This window comes from Delphinapterus leucas, chromosome 2 (assembly GCF_059928025.1).
Source record: "Delphinapterus leucas isolate spDelLeu-1000000601 "Yukka" chromosome 2, BTC_Dleu_Yukka2, whole genome shotgun sequence".
Taxonomy (NCBI): domain Eukaryota; kingdom Metazoa; phylum Chordata; class Mammalia; order Artiodactyla; family Monodontidae; genus Delphinapterus; species Delphinapterus leucas.
In genome coordinates this window covers 135454419-135471572 of record NC_143130.1, presented here as the reverse complement: position 1 = coordinate 135471572, position 17154 = coordinate 135454419, and the positions used below count along the sequence as shown (strand labels likewise).

Genomic DNA, 17154 nt, shown 5'->3' with positions numbered 1-17154 from the left:
ATCACGGACATAGAGAACAGACTGGTGATTGCCAAGGGGGAGGGGGTTGGGGGAGGGATGGAGTGGGAGGTTGCAGTTAGCAGAAGTACGCTTTTATACATAGAATGGATAAACCTACTGTGTAGCACAGAGAACTATATTCAATATCCTATGATAAACCATAATGGAAAAATATATTTTTAAAAATGTATATATATGTATAACTGAATCACCTTGCTGTACAGCAGTAATTAATACAACATGGTAAATCAACTATACTTCAATTTAAAAAAGAGGGACTTCCATGGTGGCGTAGTGGTTAAGAATCCGCCTGCCAATGCAGGGGACACGGGTTCAATCCCTGGTCTGGGAAGATCCCACATGCCGCGGAGCAACTAAGCCACAAGCCACAACTACTGAGCCCGTGTGCTGCAACTACTGAAGCCCTCATGCTTAGAGCCTGTGCTCCGCAACAAGAGAAGCCACCACAACGAGAAGCCCGCGCACCACAACAAAGAGTAGCCCCCGCTCACCGCAATGAGAGAAAGCCCGTGTGCAGCAATGAAGACCCAACACAGCCAAAAATAAATAAATAAAATAAACAAATTTTTTAAAAAAGAATGATATGCATTAGTATTTGAAAAATTAAAATACTTCAGTAAGCATGCAACAAGTCTGCACACTTAAAATTTTTTTCACATACTTCACTAATGCTACTGTTAGCATCTTGTGTGTTGGACATAGCAGAGAGGTCATCTACTTACTGGGTATCTTTTCATTTGCTTCTAACATTTACAGGGTGGGCTCTATTTGAGACTTTTTCTGCATGAAAGACAGACTGATGGATTTCCTCACACATTCTAGCTCACAAGTGTCCTGTATTTGTTTGCTCATGATGTGACAGTTCTTCTTTTTCAGTGTTTCCAGGCTTGTGGAACTGTGCTGCAAGAAGGACAGTTTTGTGCTGGTGGATTTCTTTTATTGGCAGTCCTGCTCAAAAGCCAGATGTGACATTATAGCAGGTCTAAGTACGTGTCCATAGAGGTTAGCAATCAGGAAACCACCACAGTTCTGCACATCTTAATCAGGCATGTTTTCTAAACAAGTTAGTTTTCTCTGTCCTATCTTGAAATTTGTTATTCCTAAGTGCAAAATGTCAGAATGAACTGCTTATCCACCATGAGGGGGAAAAGAGGTCCTTAGTTTCCTTTAAGTCATAGGGTAATCATACAATATTTATAGGTAAGGAATAGGAAAAAGAAATTTTGTACTTTTTCAACGTAAATCAAGATTTACTTAAGGTTGGACTTCCCTGGTGGCACAGTGGTTAAGAATCCGCCTGCCAATGCAGGGGACACGGGTTAAAGCCCTGGTCTGGGAAGATCCCGTATGCCGTGGAGCAACTAAGCCCATGTGCCACAACTACTGAGCCTGCGCTCTACAGCACGTGAGCCACAACTACTGAGTCTGCGTGTCACAACTCTGAAGCCTGCACGCCTAGAGCCTGTGCTCCGCAGCAAGAGAAGCCACAGCAATGAGAAGCCCACACACCAAAACGAAGAGTAGCCCCCGCTCACTGCAACTAGAGAAAGGCCCCTCACAGCAATGAAGACCCAACACAGCCAAAAAAAACCCACAAATAAATGAATGAATTAATTAAAAAAAAGATTTACTTACGGTTGATAATCCCTGTTGACTATGTACACTGATGACAACTGATTCTAGAAGTTAGAGGCTGGAAGATGACTAGACAAGAAGGTCACAGGTGCCAAGGGAGAGGATGTCAAGAAGGAAGGCCTGGCCAACTCTGCTAAACACTGCAGAGAGAGCACTAACTCAGGCCGGAAATGCGTCCCCTGGATTTTACGACGTGGGGGGGGGGGGACCAGAGGTGGGGGCTGAATCGGTAATTAGTGACCTTGGAGAAGGCCATCTCAGTACAGGGATACAGGCAAAAATCAGACCGCAATCATCTGAGGCGTAAAAGGGAACGAGCTAAGAGAAGGCAAATGCAAACCACTTTTAAGAAGCTTGGCTGCAAAGGGAGGAAGAGAAAGAGGACAGTGGCTAGAATAAGATGACAAGTTGAAGAAGTTTGGGGTTGTTTGTTTAGAAGGTACCAGAAATGTGAGCAAGTGTGAAAAATGATAGGGTCTTAGCCCAGAAATTCTTGTAGAGCTACAGAACTGTGTGGAGAACTGCCTACTCTATATCTCTACTTAACTGTCACAGAAGCATTTCAAAGTCACAATTTCAAAACTGAATTCATTACCTTTCTTCCAAAACCTGTTGCTCCTCCTGCACTCCTTACCTTGGCGATAGGATCTGTCTATGGAGGACCCACGCAAAGAACTTGAATTTTCCTTGACTATTCTCTCTTACCTGTCCCACCCTATGTTTTATACATAACAAACTACTTATTGTTTCTCTAATGTATTATTCTGTTTATATCTCATTGCTGTGCTCATGCTTCTCTCTCTACCTAGAATTTTTCCCAATCCCCAAAGATAAACACCTACTTATCTCAAAACTCTACTCACCAAAAAAAAAAGGGGGGGGTGAGAAAAATAAGACAGAGGGAGACACACACACAGCACACTCCTCTTTATGAAGCTTTTCCGGTATATGCTTCCCCAAACTTAACCCTTTTCCTTCTTTCTTTTACTCCAGTGGTTCCTAGATGATCTTGCAGACAATTTATTTCCCCAAGTACAGAAATAAACAACCACCATTTATTATTACCATTTAATACCAAAATACCATAATTTCAGATGAAAAGATGGCTGTTCTTCAGAAGGGTAGCAACCTTACATTAGCTATACTTATACTACACTGCCTTACTTTTCTCACTGCACTGAAGAACAATGAAAATGGCACAGTGTCCTAACAGACTTCTCTTATTAACACCTGTGATACTTTATTTTTCTCATACAAATGCCTCTATTTACTAGTTGATAAGCTCCTTAGGAGCAAGGTTTGTGAATTATTAGTCTTTGTATCTCTGGTATGTAGCATAGCTCCTGGAACAGAATAGGGGCTCAATAAATGTTTGTTAAGTCTGAGGAAGAGAAAGCAGTAGAGAAAGAAAATTAAACGGCTAAGCAGTAGAGAAAGAAAATTAAAGGGTTAATTAAAAGGCTATAGAAAGAGAGAAAAATCTTTGGAAAATAGCCACCAACTTGTAATTGAAGCTGAAGATGGACTGGTGATCTCTAAGCCAAAAGGATTCTTGACTTGTCTCATTTGCTTTTTGAAAACTCTTGTGTTGAACTGGGTCTCTTCCGAATTTCTCAGAATTACTGGAACATCCCAACCAAACCTGAAGAAAGGTAAAAATAAAATAAGACATAATTTTAATAAATATTGAAACTTTATATGTAAAGAATGCTGTGCTTTATTAGTTATTCCTCTTAACATAAGTATCAGAAAAATAGATTCAGTTACTCAAAATTTTACATTATATTGCAGAATTAATCCAAAACTAAGAGATATTAGAGGCCCCATAGAATTGCAATATATTGTTTGGCTGGCTGAATCAACATACTCTTGAAAACAGAGAGTTCTACTGTTAATTATTGTTGATTACAAAGGAGTGCCATGATTATAGATAAAATGAACCTAACACAGTAGCAAAAAGAATTATTGAATTTTTTAAATGAAATGAAAAGCAAATATATATTTAATGTGCAGACTATTTGATATTATTTATGGGACAAGAGAACTTTTACACACCAAATATAGCCCTTCATTAATATAACATATTCTCTACTTTTAAATTTCATGTAAAAATGTGATAATGAACAGACTTAGAGGGAAAATGGAAGGGATAAACTCAATTCCTTATAAAAGTAGAAAGCAGCTGAGTTTACTCAGTTTAAACAAAACAACTTAAAATGAAAACACATTAGTTAAACCAGGGGACTTTAGGTTAAGATAGCACAGTTAGATTCATACTTTAATGCACTCTTTTCTCTCCACACACTTAGCAGTGATAGATGAAAAAAAATAAAAAGAGAAATCAGAAGGACCACACTGAAATGAGTAAACAAACAGCAGGTGTGTTTAAACAAAGCAATAGTACTGCTCAGCAATGAGAAGGAGTAAATTATTACCACAACCACATGGCTAAATCTCAAAAACAACATGCTGTGCAAAAGAAGCCTTACATAAAAGAGTACATGCTCTATGACTCCACAATAGGAAATTCTAGAGCAAGCAAAACTAATTTATGGTAGAAATAAAATACAGAACAATGGTTCTTCTAGGGATGCAGGAGTATGGACTGACTGGGAAAGGGCACAAAGAAACTTGCTCTGGTGATGGTAATGCTCTTACCTTGACTGAGGTTTGAGTTGTATAGATATGTTGGTAACACTTAAGATTTGTACATTTCACTGTATATAAATCTTACTTCAAAAGAAAAATACAAAGAAAAACAAATATTCAACTCTAGCTAAAAATATGCAATGCTTTAGTACTTATGGATAAAGAGTATAACTTACTTTGAAGTAATCAAGAAATTAACATGGATTGATGGGTAGATAGAGGAACGGATGGATGGACAGATATGTAATGAAGACATTATAGTGAAATGTTGATTGTAGAACTTAAGTGATGGGCATATGTGTGTTCACTACGTAATTCTTTTAAGTTTTCTGTATGTTTGAAAATTTTAATAATAAATTGTAATAAAAAAGAGCTGGGTTAAAAGACAAATCTTTACGGATCTGAAAAGGAAAAGAAATACAAAGTAATGAGTAAGGCTGATGCCATGGTTTGATGGGTTCTGAGTCTGGCAGTAGGCAGTGGCAACTAAGCCTTCACACGGTAAGAGGGCTTACAGGTTGTCCACTCAAGACAAGGGCCAGAGCCAGGTTCACAACTTGAATCCAGGAGCTGGGTTAGGCTTATATCAATATGGGACAGAACTTTCATTACAAGACCTACTCCCTGATGAGGGAGTCTAGAAATCTGGTTAAACAAGCAAGGATGAGGAAAAAGGAGGGGGACAGGGGACTTCCACTAAAATTTAGGTTGCAAACTAAAATTTCAAAACACATGAATAAATCTAATGCCAAGAGAAAGCCAATAAAATTAACAAATGAAATAAAATTTCACTCTAAATGATTTTAATTTTATAGAACAGTTGGATAAGCCTGTTCTGTTCCTGCTTTAAAAAGCTGAAAAGCAAGCCTCTAACAGATCAAAGCATTCCAGGTAAGTTAACTGAATCCCAAAACAAAGTTCAGGAATATTTGTATGAATACAAAAACATCCAGCACCCAATAAGGTAAAATTCACAATGTTTAGCATCCAATAAAAAATTAACAGGCATGCAAAGAAGCAGGAAAATATAACCCATAATGAGCAGAGAAATGGTACAGATACTAGAATTAGTAAATAAGGATATCAAAATAATTTTTATAACTATATTCCATATGTCAAGAAAATAAGTAAAGATCAAGCATATAATATAGAGACATGGATGATATAAAAAAGATCCCAATCCATTTCTGAAGATGAAAAATACAATGTTTTGGGTGAGAAATACACTGGATGGGATTAGCAGCAGGTTAGATATTACAGAACAAAAGATTAGTAAATTTGAAGACATAGCAGCAGAAAGTATCCAATATGAAACACAAAGGGAAAAAAGGCTGCACAAAAGAACAAAACATCAGTGAGCTGAGGGACAAGTTCAAGTGGTCTAACATAGGTGTGACTGAAGTCTGCAGTGGAGGGGAAGAGACAATACAGGAAAATTACAATACCACTCAGGAACATAAATATAAAAATTCTTAACAAAATTTTGGCAAATTAAATCCAACAGTATATAAAAATATGTCAAGACCCAGCAAAGTTTATCTCGGGAATGCAAGGCTGGCTTAACATTACATTAAAAATGTAATGTAATTCACCATATTAACAAACTAAAAAAGAAAAACCATACAATCTTCTCAATACATGCAGAAAAACTGCTTGCTAAAATCCAATGTCTGGTCCTGATAAAAACTGTCGGCAAACCAGGAATGTAAAAAAAGAACTTACTCAACCTGATAAAGAGAGGCAATAAAAAAAAAAAAAGTATAGCTAACATCATACTTAATTAAAAACTGCTTTCTTCCTAAAGTGAGAAACAAGATACTTAATAGCCATGTATCCTTAAGCAATCACTCAACCTCTGTGTAACTGTTTCCCCACCTGTAAATGTCTGTAACAGGGCTTGGCACTATGTAAGTGATGATGATGATGGAGTGGACTCAGGGGTTGGAAGAGAGAAAACAGAAATCCAGTAACTTCTCCTCTTTGATTCTCATAATCAATTGCCCCACAGCTTTTGTCTCCACTGCTCACCATTGCCCCAGTGCCCTTTAGAGGTCAAGTCAGGCATACGGAGTGGTAGGACACAAGATATAACCTTCCTGTTACAGCCATAACACCTTCCCTTTCTTTCCTTCGTCTCTTGGAGTGAAAAAAAGCAAAGAAAAAAACACCACTCTATGCATACTCCTCATTATATTCCCTGGCCCTTTCCTCATTATTTAATTCTCCCTACCTCTCCCCACCCTTTTCTTTCTTTACCCATACTGCCTTACTCTTTATACCCACTGTACCAGCAGTAAGAGCTAGAAGTTAGAGCTCATGGTGTTCATTTCTACTGTAGGTTTAAGTACTGTATTTCAGGTACTTTATAATGTTGTACCTAAAAATTTCAATCAAAGAATCCTTTAAGGCAGGGGTCCCCAACCCCTGGTACCGGTCAGAGGCCTGTTAGGAACTGGGCCGCACAGCAGGAGGTGAGCTGCGGGTGAGCGAAAGAAGCTTCATCTGCCGCTCCCCAGCGCTCACTTACCGCCTGAGCCATCCCCCCACCCCTCCCCGTCCGTGGAAAAATTGTCTTCCACAAAACCCATCCCTGGTGCCAAAAAGGTTGGGGACTGCTGCTTTAAGGTACAGAAGCCAGAAACCACAAAAGGCAAGGCTTTGGGGAAATTTCTGGAAGCGGTCCATCGTGAGCATAAAATTCCTTTGTAAAATGCTTTTTATACTCCATAATATATTTGGTTTTAATAGAAAAATATTATTTCTCCAAATCCTTACATAAAATCAATATTGTAGGAGGATATAACATAGCTGCTCTGTGGCTTTGGATACACCTCAGAGTGAAACAAATAATTTGACATGTGCAGTGCTGTTTCTCTTTAAGCGTGCTTATCCAATACTGCTTGGCCCAGCATCACATCAACAGTTGGCAAAGCATATCTATTATTAAAAGAAATTCCTCTCTCTCGATTTTTTTTTTTTTTTTTTTTTTGGCGGTATGCGGGCCTCTCACTGTTGTGGCCTCTCCCGTTGCGGAGCACAGGCTCCGGATGCGCAGGCTCAGCGGTCACAGCTCATGGGCCCAGCCGCTCCGCGGCATGTGGGATCCTCCCAGACAGGGGCACGAACCCGTGTCCCCTGCATCGGCAGGCGGACTCTCAACCACTGCGCCACCAGGGAAGCCCTCTCTCAATTTTTAATTTCTCTGCCTCATGCTTAATCTTGGGTCTACATTTTCTAATATCTTAAGGTCCTTGATTTAACATCTTTTAAAGTTGTTATGAATCTTGCTCAATCTTTGGCCTTTTAATATTATATAACCTTTTTACTGTGAAGGATAACACACATATAAAAAAGTACACAAAGTACTTTTCTGAATAACAAAATATTTGTTATTCAGGTTAAGAACCAAAATAATATCCTCAGAAAGTCTCCTTGTGTCACCTCCCACATACTACCCCTTCCTTCTCTATCTTGATTTCAATTACTATAATTTAGTTTACCTGTTTTTGAACTTTCATATAAGTGGAGGCATGCTGTGTATACTTTTATTTCCTATTTTATCACATTATGTTGAAGATTCATTCTTGTATCTATACTTAGAGCATTTTTGTGGCTGTATAGTATTCTATTGTACAAACATGCCATAATGTGCTTACTCATTCTACTCTTAATGGACATTTAAGTTGTCCCCACATCTTGGCCATTATGAATAATGTTTATATGAACATTTTGTTCATATGCATTTCTGTTAGGAATGGAAATTCTCGGCCATAATGAATAATGTTTATATGAACATTTTCATAAGAGGCTCTCAACGCACATACATGTACATGCACTTCCGTTAGGAATGGAATTTCTCGGCCATAAGGTCTGTGCTTCTTCAACTTTGGTGGATAATCTTAACAACTGCTCTATGTGGTAGTATCAATTTACACTCCACCAGCAATGAATGAGGGTTCCCCTTGCTCCATATCCTTGTCAAAACATTATTAGATATCCTGGTAGGTGTGTGGTGGCACTGCATTATGGTTCTAATTTCTACTTTCCTGAATATTAATGAGGTTGAGCACTTTTTATGTTTATTGATACTTGGATATCCTCTTTTGTGAAAGCCCTTTGAAATCCCTTCCCTGTTTTTCTACTGGTCTGTCTATTTTTCTTATTTATAGAAAATTCTTTATATGTTCTGAATACAAGCCCTTTATTGGATGTATGTTCAGCTCTTCTACAACCTTGCCTTTTCACGTACATAATAGTATGTTTTTGGTTTTTGTTTGTTTTTTTACATAAATGGAGAATGCTTTTTTTGTGTGATTTATTTTTGGCTGTGTTGGGTCTTCGCTGCGGTGCGCGGGCTTCTCGTTGCAGTGGCTTCTCTTTGTTTCGGAGCATGGGCTCTAGGCACACGGGCTTCAGTAGTTGTGGCACGAGGGCTCAGTAGTTGTGGCTTGCAGGCTCTAGAGCATAGGCTCAGTAGTTGTGGCACACGGGCTTAGTTGCTCCAAGGCATGTGGGATCTTCCCGGACCAGGGCTCGAACCTGTGTCCCCTGCATTGGCAGGCAGATTCTTAACCACTGCGCCACCAGGGAAGTCCCATAATGGTATCTCTTGATGAACAGGGTTCTTAATTTTAACACAAAAGTTATTAACCTTTTCCTTTAAGGTTAATGTTTTTGCTCTTTGGCTTTTCATTACTGCCTTATGTGAATTACGGCCTAACACTGCTACACTTCTGAATTACCATCTCAGACATTTTTGTATTCTTGTCCTCTTAGGGGAGTCAGCCAAGCATGGCTAGTGCAGCCAGCACTCAGTCAAGGCTCTGCGTCCTTATTTGACTTTGCCAGTCTTGCTCCCTTGATATCCTCATGCTTTGAAGGGAAAACAGGGGGTGAGGGGGATAGAGTTCACTGTGTAGCAGAGTGACATCGTAGCCTGACAACACCTCTTGTCCTAAACATCACACTTAATGTAGTCTAAGATCATGTCAGCTGACACACTGATGACTCACGTTGAGCTTTCAGCCTAGAATAACCCTAAACCTTTTCACATACCTGACCCATCGTGAACTTGCTCTTTTGCACAAAAATCCACAACTTTTACAGTTTAAACATATTTGATGTGGACCAATATTTCTATCTTTAATGTATTGCTCAAAAGCCAATATGCAGAAATGATTTGGAATAAGGTTAAATGCTAGAGACTGTCTAAAGAGCAATCCATAATTGGTGCTGCCAAATGGTTCTATAAAATGTTAGTAAGTAGACTCTGTGATGTGTTTCTGGCCACCATTCTACATCTGGCCTTTTTCACATTTTTAGTCAAAAGCGTGAATAAAGACACTGATGCCCTGTGTATCAGATCATGGCTGATATGACATTAGCAGAAACAGTAAAATAGAAAATTGAGCAATTTTCTTTTCAATCAAATTCCATTTTTATCTTTTTCCACTCAAAGTCATTTTGGCAACTGTTAGCAATAGAATACCAACTAAATAAACGTTTCTTAACATTCATTACTTTCTCTTTTATATAAACTCAGCCTCCCACCCTTTTCTTTTCCATTAAGAGAATTTTCCATTCTCTTTACTGTTAAAGTCTCATACTTAATCCTCCTGGAATTTTCTATAATTCTGTTTTTTTCCCATTTCTAAAGTGTTTGTTGCACTTGTTCATACTGCTTAAACTTCCAGCACAGCAGTAACCTGGGGACTTCCAATTCTGTCCAGACTTTTTCATATTGCCTGTACACTGTCTTACCCTGCACACACTTCCTAAGCTTCCACCCAGCAGCTGAATCAGAACTGACCTCCTTTCCTTGTTGGAGTCTCACCGAGTCCCTCCTGAAAACAATTTACTTTGAGGCTAAAGTGTCAAGCTCAGCAGTAAACAACTTTTATCACCCCTTCAGCCTTGAGTTCTAAAGTCAATTAGAAAACACACAGGCAGCTGTTAATCTGGGCGGGGGCGGCGATGGGGGGGAAGCTTCTCTCCTGTGCAATCTCCCAAAGTTGGCCTCACTTGGCTAGTTGGATACTGAGATTGGACCAGGATATAAAAAACATTCTTGGGGGAATCCTTGGTAGAGGAGGAGGGTTGTTTCTGGGCAAACTGATGTGCTAACAGACTTCGAGTAAATTACTCAATCTCTAAAATTCTGTGCCTTTAATTGTAAAAAGAAGGGTTAGAATAAGTTATCTTAAGGCCCTATTAAGGTTTGAAATGCCATTTCTAAGAGCTTTGTGTTTTCTTCTAGATTGTTCCAAGAAATTTCTTGCCAATAGAAGTGTCATATATTTTGTACCCTAAGCAAATACAAAATAACGCTATATTCTTTCCCTAAGAAGGAATCTGTACCTCATCACACATACATAACCTACTGCATTCGACAAGTAAGATGAGAAACAGTCAAGGTCAGTTTATCAGGAAGGGTTGGCAGGAGACAGCTATTTCGACACAAAGATTTTAATATACAGAACTATTAAAGTACTGGAGGACTGAAAAGCCAAGAAGGGGACACTGAGGTACCCTAGCAAGAAGCAGTTATCCCTCCGAAGGCTAAGGAAACAAAAGGAAGAGTGGGGATTATTACAGTTTAGAAGCTGGGAGAAGGAATCCCCCAGAGCTGGACCCAGACTTTTCCAGTAGGAGTGCTGGCCAGCTGGTGCTCATATTTCTGAAGGAGTGCAATAAGGCTGTTTCTAGGTATGAGGAAAAACTGTAAACTAAAATGAACTGCTGCTACTCAGGCCTACTGTCACTGCCAGGGTGATGCCAGGGCTGCAGGAATGTAGACCAGGAAAAGGAAGCAAACGGTTAACCGAAGTCCAACCTTATTAAATATAGAGCACCTCTGAGTCCAAGTTTCAGTCAACCAAGTATGAGTTAACACTTTAGAGTTAGAAATTTTTTTAGAATACACCCAGATAAATAAATGTAATCTGCTCTATTGTTACATTCTATCCTCCTTGGCCTAACCTACTTACACTCCATTCTCACACATACTACCCAAATTCGCAATGATATAAATTAGCAAACTTTTATAATTCTTTTAGAGGCTAGGCTATTTCTGACTAGGTCAGAATTTTGTCCCTGTCCTGAGGAACATGAAGAGATCTGCGCCTCGTGGCAAAAGGTAATAGAGGTACGTCTTGAGTATAAACACCCTTTGCAAAGCAACTGCCCTGGGAGAGGTTATTACAAGATCTTCAAGCAAGAGAAGCCTAGTTTTCTCAGACACGGAAAGCAGGCTGCTTCCACCAAGAAGGAAAGCTCAGAATGACTGGGGTTTCAAGATTCTCAGCTCTGTCCATTTAGATGTTGCCATTCCTAGTTTCAGGGAGCTACTCTTTTCTAGTCAGTGTCCTAAATGAGACATTGACAAGGCTATGTAATTCTAATACCAGCACAAATAAATCTGTGTTCAATTTTTAGCTTTGTGGCATGAAGTAAAGTGCTATAAAACCATAACAACTCTTGATTCTCTAAGACTTGATCTGAGAGTTTAAAGACATGAGCTTGTCATTTCCTTTCTGTTAAGTGTTAAGGTGCTTGGTCCCCCAAGGCACTTACTTCAGAAATCGTTTAATCACAATCACACAAAGATAGTAAGTTGATTAATTATGAGGCCAACACATGCCATAGATTACTAGAATCTTATTTCCCATTGGCAAGGAGCTAAAGAAATGACCAAAGCCAAATCCCATCTTTGAAGGTCCTCCCCCCAACCCAGGATCCCATTCTGAGTAACGATTTCTTATATATCAGTCCAGTCAAGAGACCAAAACCACACCAGTATTTTAACAGATAATTTAATGTAAAATTGCTAACCAGATGTTGAAGAACTGAAAAGGCAAAAAGGGGACACTAAGCATCAAAGAAGTAGTAACAGTGGGAAGCACCTATCACACCTAGGACAAGGAATAGAGCAAAGAGGATTACTACAGCTTAGAAATTTGGAGGAAAGACCCCCATGCACGTGGGACTCGGATCTGAGGAAGGGATATTGAAATCTTTGAGGGGGTTCAATGAGGCTGGTTCTAAGAGAGTGGAAAACTATAAACTGCGACCAACTGTTAATGCCAGGGTGAGGCACCATCACTATGGTGAGACAGAGGAGGACAAGAATCAAACAGAAAGCAGCAAGTCCTTTTGCCCTCCTCTAGCCTTCCACTCCCCTTCCCCTATAGGCAAAGCCTCATTGAGGCAGCGAGCTAGTAAAGAAGAAACGTGGTTTAGAGGTTCTGCCCCAGATTCACAGAGCAGAGTATATACGGGTGGTATGAAGCCTGGAGATGACACTTTAATAATCCGCAGTCCAGAGGAAGCAGAGAGTAGCTGCACAGTTAGGTTCACTGATTATTTGAAACTATTAAAGGATGTATATGGCATTTTGGTCTCCTTTCTGCACAGTGCCTGGTAAATAGCAAGAGCTTAATAAATGTAGCTATTAGAGCTCACAGAAACCATCACACAGTTAAATAGAGATACCATACTTCCAGTTGCATGATTCTCTGCTATGGCCACTGGGATTCCAACAACCAGGTGCTCCTGTCTTTCTCCATTCCCACACAGTGCAAGTGGACAGGGGAAAAGTGGAAAGAAACGCAGAGCAGTACCGAGGTAAGAACCATGACAGAGAAAACAGATGACCAATTGAAATTATATTTGGGGAGGTTAAAAAAAATGACAAGCATAGTGAAAAAGCATAGTGGATTAATGGGTTTACCTCCTGCCTAGAGAACTATCAGATAGTTGATTTGATGAGATCTAGATGGTTTTCATCGTTTCTACTCAATGAATCTGTAGCCGTGGCTTAGGGCAGCAAATAAACACTAGTAAAAAGGTTATCTAGATGGGCAAAGCTAACCCAGATGGAGAGAATGGGTGGGTTAGGCTCAAGATAACCGGTTAGGCCCAAATCAGGATGGAAGTGAGTGGCACTTACATGGTCTTGTGTCCTCAGCAGTGCTTAGTTCAGACTTCTGAAAGTTCTACAATTACCTGGCTTTCCACCCCTTGTAAAAGTCATACTTAAATGGAGTGTTTAGATAATCATTAAGTTTTCAAACCAAGCCAAATTTGGCAGAGCCAGGATTTGAGCCTAAGTCTGTCTGACCCCAAAGTCTGTCTCTTAACCACCACAAACATGAGGTTCCTAACTACCCTTCACCCACAGATGCCACCATCATTATCAGTATGGTCTTCACTTATTTTCCTCTTACCAGTACTAAAGACGGACATCTGAGATACCTAATTAGTTGAATTAGGCCGACTGAAAATTAATTTTAAAATAATTAGGCCTATTGAAAATTAAAATTTAAGGATATAATGTAATTATCAACTAGTTACTTATTTTCCTTAATGGAGGAAAATTACACTCTTGAAGACAATAACACTAACATTATAGTCCCTAAAAGTCCTGTGTTAAGACAGCTTTCAGCTTTTCTCACTTAGGCAACATCTTCCTAACTCCAATTACAAACTTTCTTGAGATGAACAATAGCAAGAAAGTCTGATGGGTCAAGAATAACAAATTGTGTAATACTGGTCTTATTCTTCCCCCACCAGCCAACAAGGAATTTTATGATCTACTGCTGATAGGGTGGAAAGCAGTGTGAAAACATTAAAACTTTACTTAGTTCCTAAAGATGGCATATTTTTCAGAAATTGACCAGGGCTTGTGTCCTTTCTTTAACCTAATCACATACATGTGCTCAAAGGGTATTTTAAAACTCATTTTACACAGCCTGCTCTATTCGCTAGCATGTCTTCTCTGACCCTCTGCTCATGTATTCTCTGAAATGCTTTCTATTCTCCACTATACACCTTTAACTCCATTTATTTTTCAAAATACTCATTCTTCAAATTCCAGCTCATGTCTCTCTCCTCAATGGATGAGGCCTGTAAGATGGTTTCAAATAGCTGTATTTTTAAGGCTTCCTAAATATGATACAATGGCATCTCCTCAAGAGAGAAATTTTAGAATTTCTGAGCTAGAATTGCTCAGGGATGAGCTAACAGTCTACTCTCCTTGTCTCCAATAGGTAAAGTGCCCTTACCCCTTACTGTAACTTATCTCTAAGGTCTCTTCCAGCTCTAAAATTATGTCTTTATGGTTCTATCGATCTAAATACTCCTTCAAAAGGTGTGAAATATGTGTAGAAACCATTAAATTCTCAAACGGTAACAGAGTTCTGTCAGTTATAACTTATACTGTAAGATCTGAGGCCAAGTGCTCAGTTCAGGTCAGAACAACAAGGATCAACTCGGTTTACTGTCCACGTCTGTGGACTGCACCGCGGATGACGGGTTCACTCGGGCACACAGTAGGCCCCAATTCCGGACAAAAGTCTGTTGTACAACCTCTCTATCCTAACACCAAGACCTGGCCCTTACTGGTTGCTTTATCGTCTAGAAACAAAGCTGGGTAAAATACCTCAATCCGGCACCACCCTCAGATGCGCGCAGCGACGGGGACCGGACGATGATGCGGAGCAGTGATGCAGGTGCGGTGTCCACCTTGTTTTCCTCCCGGAGCCAGTCGGAGCTAGTCGGAGTCCTCGGCACCGGCTCTCCGACAGCCCCAGGTGCCCCAATCCAGCAGCCACCCAGCTCCTCTGCCCCCAGTTGCCCGCCGCGACCCCACTCCCTGGCTGTCCGCCCCGTCGTCCCTTGCCCCTGGCCCTGGGGCACTTACCATCCCAACACCAGGCCGGTGGTCACGATGAAGCAGGTAAAGACCACCGCGATGTAGAAAAGCGGCGAGTACTCGTAGAGCGTTACTAGAAACACCGCAGCCATCAGGGTCTCCTAAGCTGAGCCGAGTTCCAGCCGCTGAGCCCAGTCTAGCCCAGCCGGGCCCTCTCGGCCAGGGTAAAAGCCACTACGGTGCCCCGGAGCGGACAAACTTTGTAGATCCGCACTAGCCTGGAGCTCCGGCAGACTAGTTAGGGGTAGCCTCGCGGGCTGCGGGAGCCTGCGTGCCAATCACGAGGCGGCCTACAGGGCTCGCCCCGCCCCTCCCGCTCCCGTCCAGGGTTATTGGCTTCGCAGAGGGGCGGGGCCGCGACTCGCACCGCCCGCGACTCGCACCGCCCCCGACTCACGGGCTTGGTGTCCAGCGAGCGTCTTATTTCGTGGTCTGCCCCAGCGGTCCGCGCTTGTCTGCGGCAAAGTCTGAATAGATGTTGGTGCCAACCCCGCCCAAGACTCAGGTAGTTTTTCTGATGCCAGAGAGAGGAGGCACAGTCCGAAATCCACGTCACAGAGTCAAAATCCTGAGATCCTGCCTATTAGATCTGAGGCGGTTGTGGGAGGAAGAGGGCGGCTGCATCTACAAAGTAAAATAACCCCACACCTACTCTTGTTTTATGTACAAAACTTACAAATAGGCACTGTACGAAACACCAAAAAGAGTCTCACAAGCAGTTTATAGGAGCCTTGTCAGCATTTTCAAGTTGGATTTAATGCTAGAGGAAAATTAGCATTGGGTGTCAAGATTCTCAGAAATAAATCAACTGTCCTCCCATATCCCTTTCTTTTTTTCCTCCCCTATACCCCTCAAATTAGAATTAGATATTTGAATATTTTTTGCATTAATTTTCACTTTAATAATAATTTTAAATATGTATTATGTGTATGTGTATATATGTGCATATATATATATATATATATACAGTTGACCCTTGAACAAACGCAGGTTTGAACTGCACAAGGTCCATTTATAGGTGAATATTTTTCAATAGTAAGTACTATAGTACTACACAGTCTGTGGTTGGTTGAATCCGTGGTTGAGGTATCGCAGATACCAACTAAAGTTATACCCGTCTCTCTCAACACTTCCACTGAGATCTCATGGGTTTGCGTTTGGTCCCAAGGCCACACCTAGCGGCCACGGAGTCAGGGAAACGCAGCATCCCCGCTACAGATCAGGGATTTGTTACCACGGAAGAAAGGGACAAAGGACCTAGAGATAGATAACTAGTAGTCCCTCCACACTCCCAAATCACCAGTAAAATTACTGCTGGAGGAAGATGAGCTAAATTTGTCCTGTGGCTTCACCTATCCTTTGGTGAATGACAATGTATTGGGTATTCTCTGGAGTAGTGCTGTGTGAGAAGCTTGGTTCAACAGCATAATTTTTTTAATTAATTAATTAATTTGTTTATTTTTGGCTGCATTGGGTCTTCGTTGCTGCGCACGGGCTTTCTCTAGTTGCGGCGAGTGGGGGCTCCTCTTCGTTGTGGTGTGTGGGCTTCTCATTGCGGAGGCTTCTCTTGTCCAACAACGTAATTTTTTTTTTTTTGCTGTACGCGGGCCTCTCACTGTTGTGGCCTCTCCCGTTGCGGAGCACAGGCTCCGGACGCGCAGGCTCAGCGGCCATGGCTCACGGGCCCAGCCGCTCCGCGGCATGTGGGATCTTCCCGGACCAGGGCACGAACCCGTGTCCCCTGCATCAGCAGGAGGACTCTCAACCACTGCGCCACCAGGGAAGCCCTGGACATTTTTTATTATTATTATTAAAGACAACACTGCAGTGATATTCTTAAAGCTAAATCATTTCCTTGGGATAAATTTCTAGAGGTGGAACTTTCGGTTCAAAAAGTATGTATGTCTTAAGCCTTTGAAGAAACACCATTCTCCAGAAATGTTGTACCAATTTATGTTCCCTGCCTTTTATCCTCGGTTTTGTCATCATTTGATATTGTCACTTAACAAAATCTTGACTAATGTGAAAGGCAATTTTATTTCAATAAACAATGAAGAATTTTCATAATGGAAACAAAAATGTAAGGAGTTCCAAGTGAAAGTGGTATATTAAACATATGCCTATAAGTTTGCTCTCTC

The 17154-nt window shown here is 40.8% G+C and overlaps 1 protein-coding gene across 1 annotated transcript in view; it reads right to left on the bottom strand.

The window, feature by feature from the left end:
• Nucleotides 1-15323, bottom strand: part of CGRRF1 (cell growth regulator with ring finger domain 1) — a 30652-nt gene extending 15329 nt beyond the window's left edge. Inside the window, exons 1-2 of the mRNA XM_022570526.3 lie at nucleotides 15005-15323; nucleotides 3159-3298 (exon numbers count right to left, since the gene is read on the bottom strand). Coding sequence (XP_022426234.1) covers nucleotides 3159-3298; nucleotides 15005-15108 — 244 coding nt within the window. The 5' untranslated portion in view covers nucleotides 15109-15323. The remainder of the gene's footprint in view (nucleotides 1-3158; nucleotides 3299-15004) is intronic.
• Nucleotides 15324-17154: the final 1831 nt, after the last annotated feature.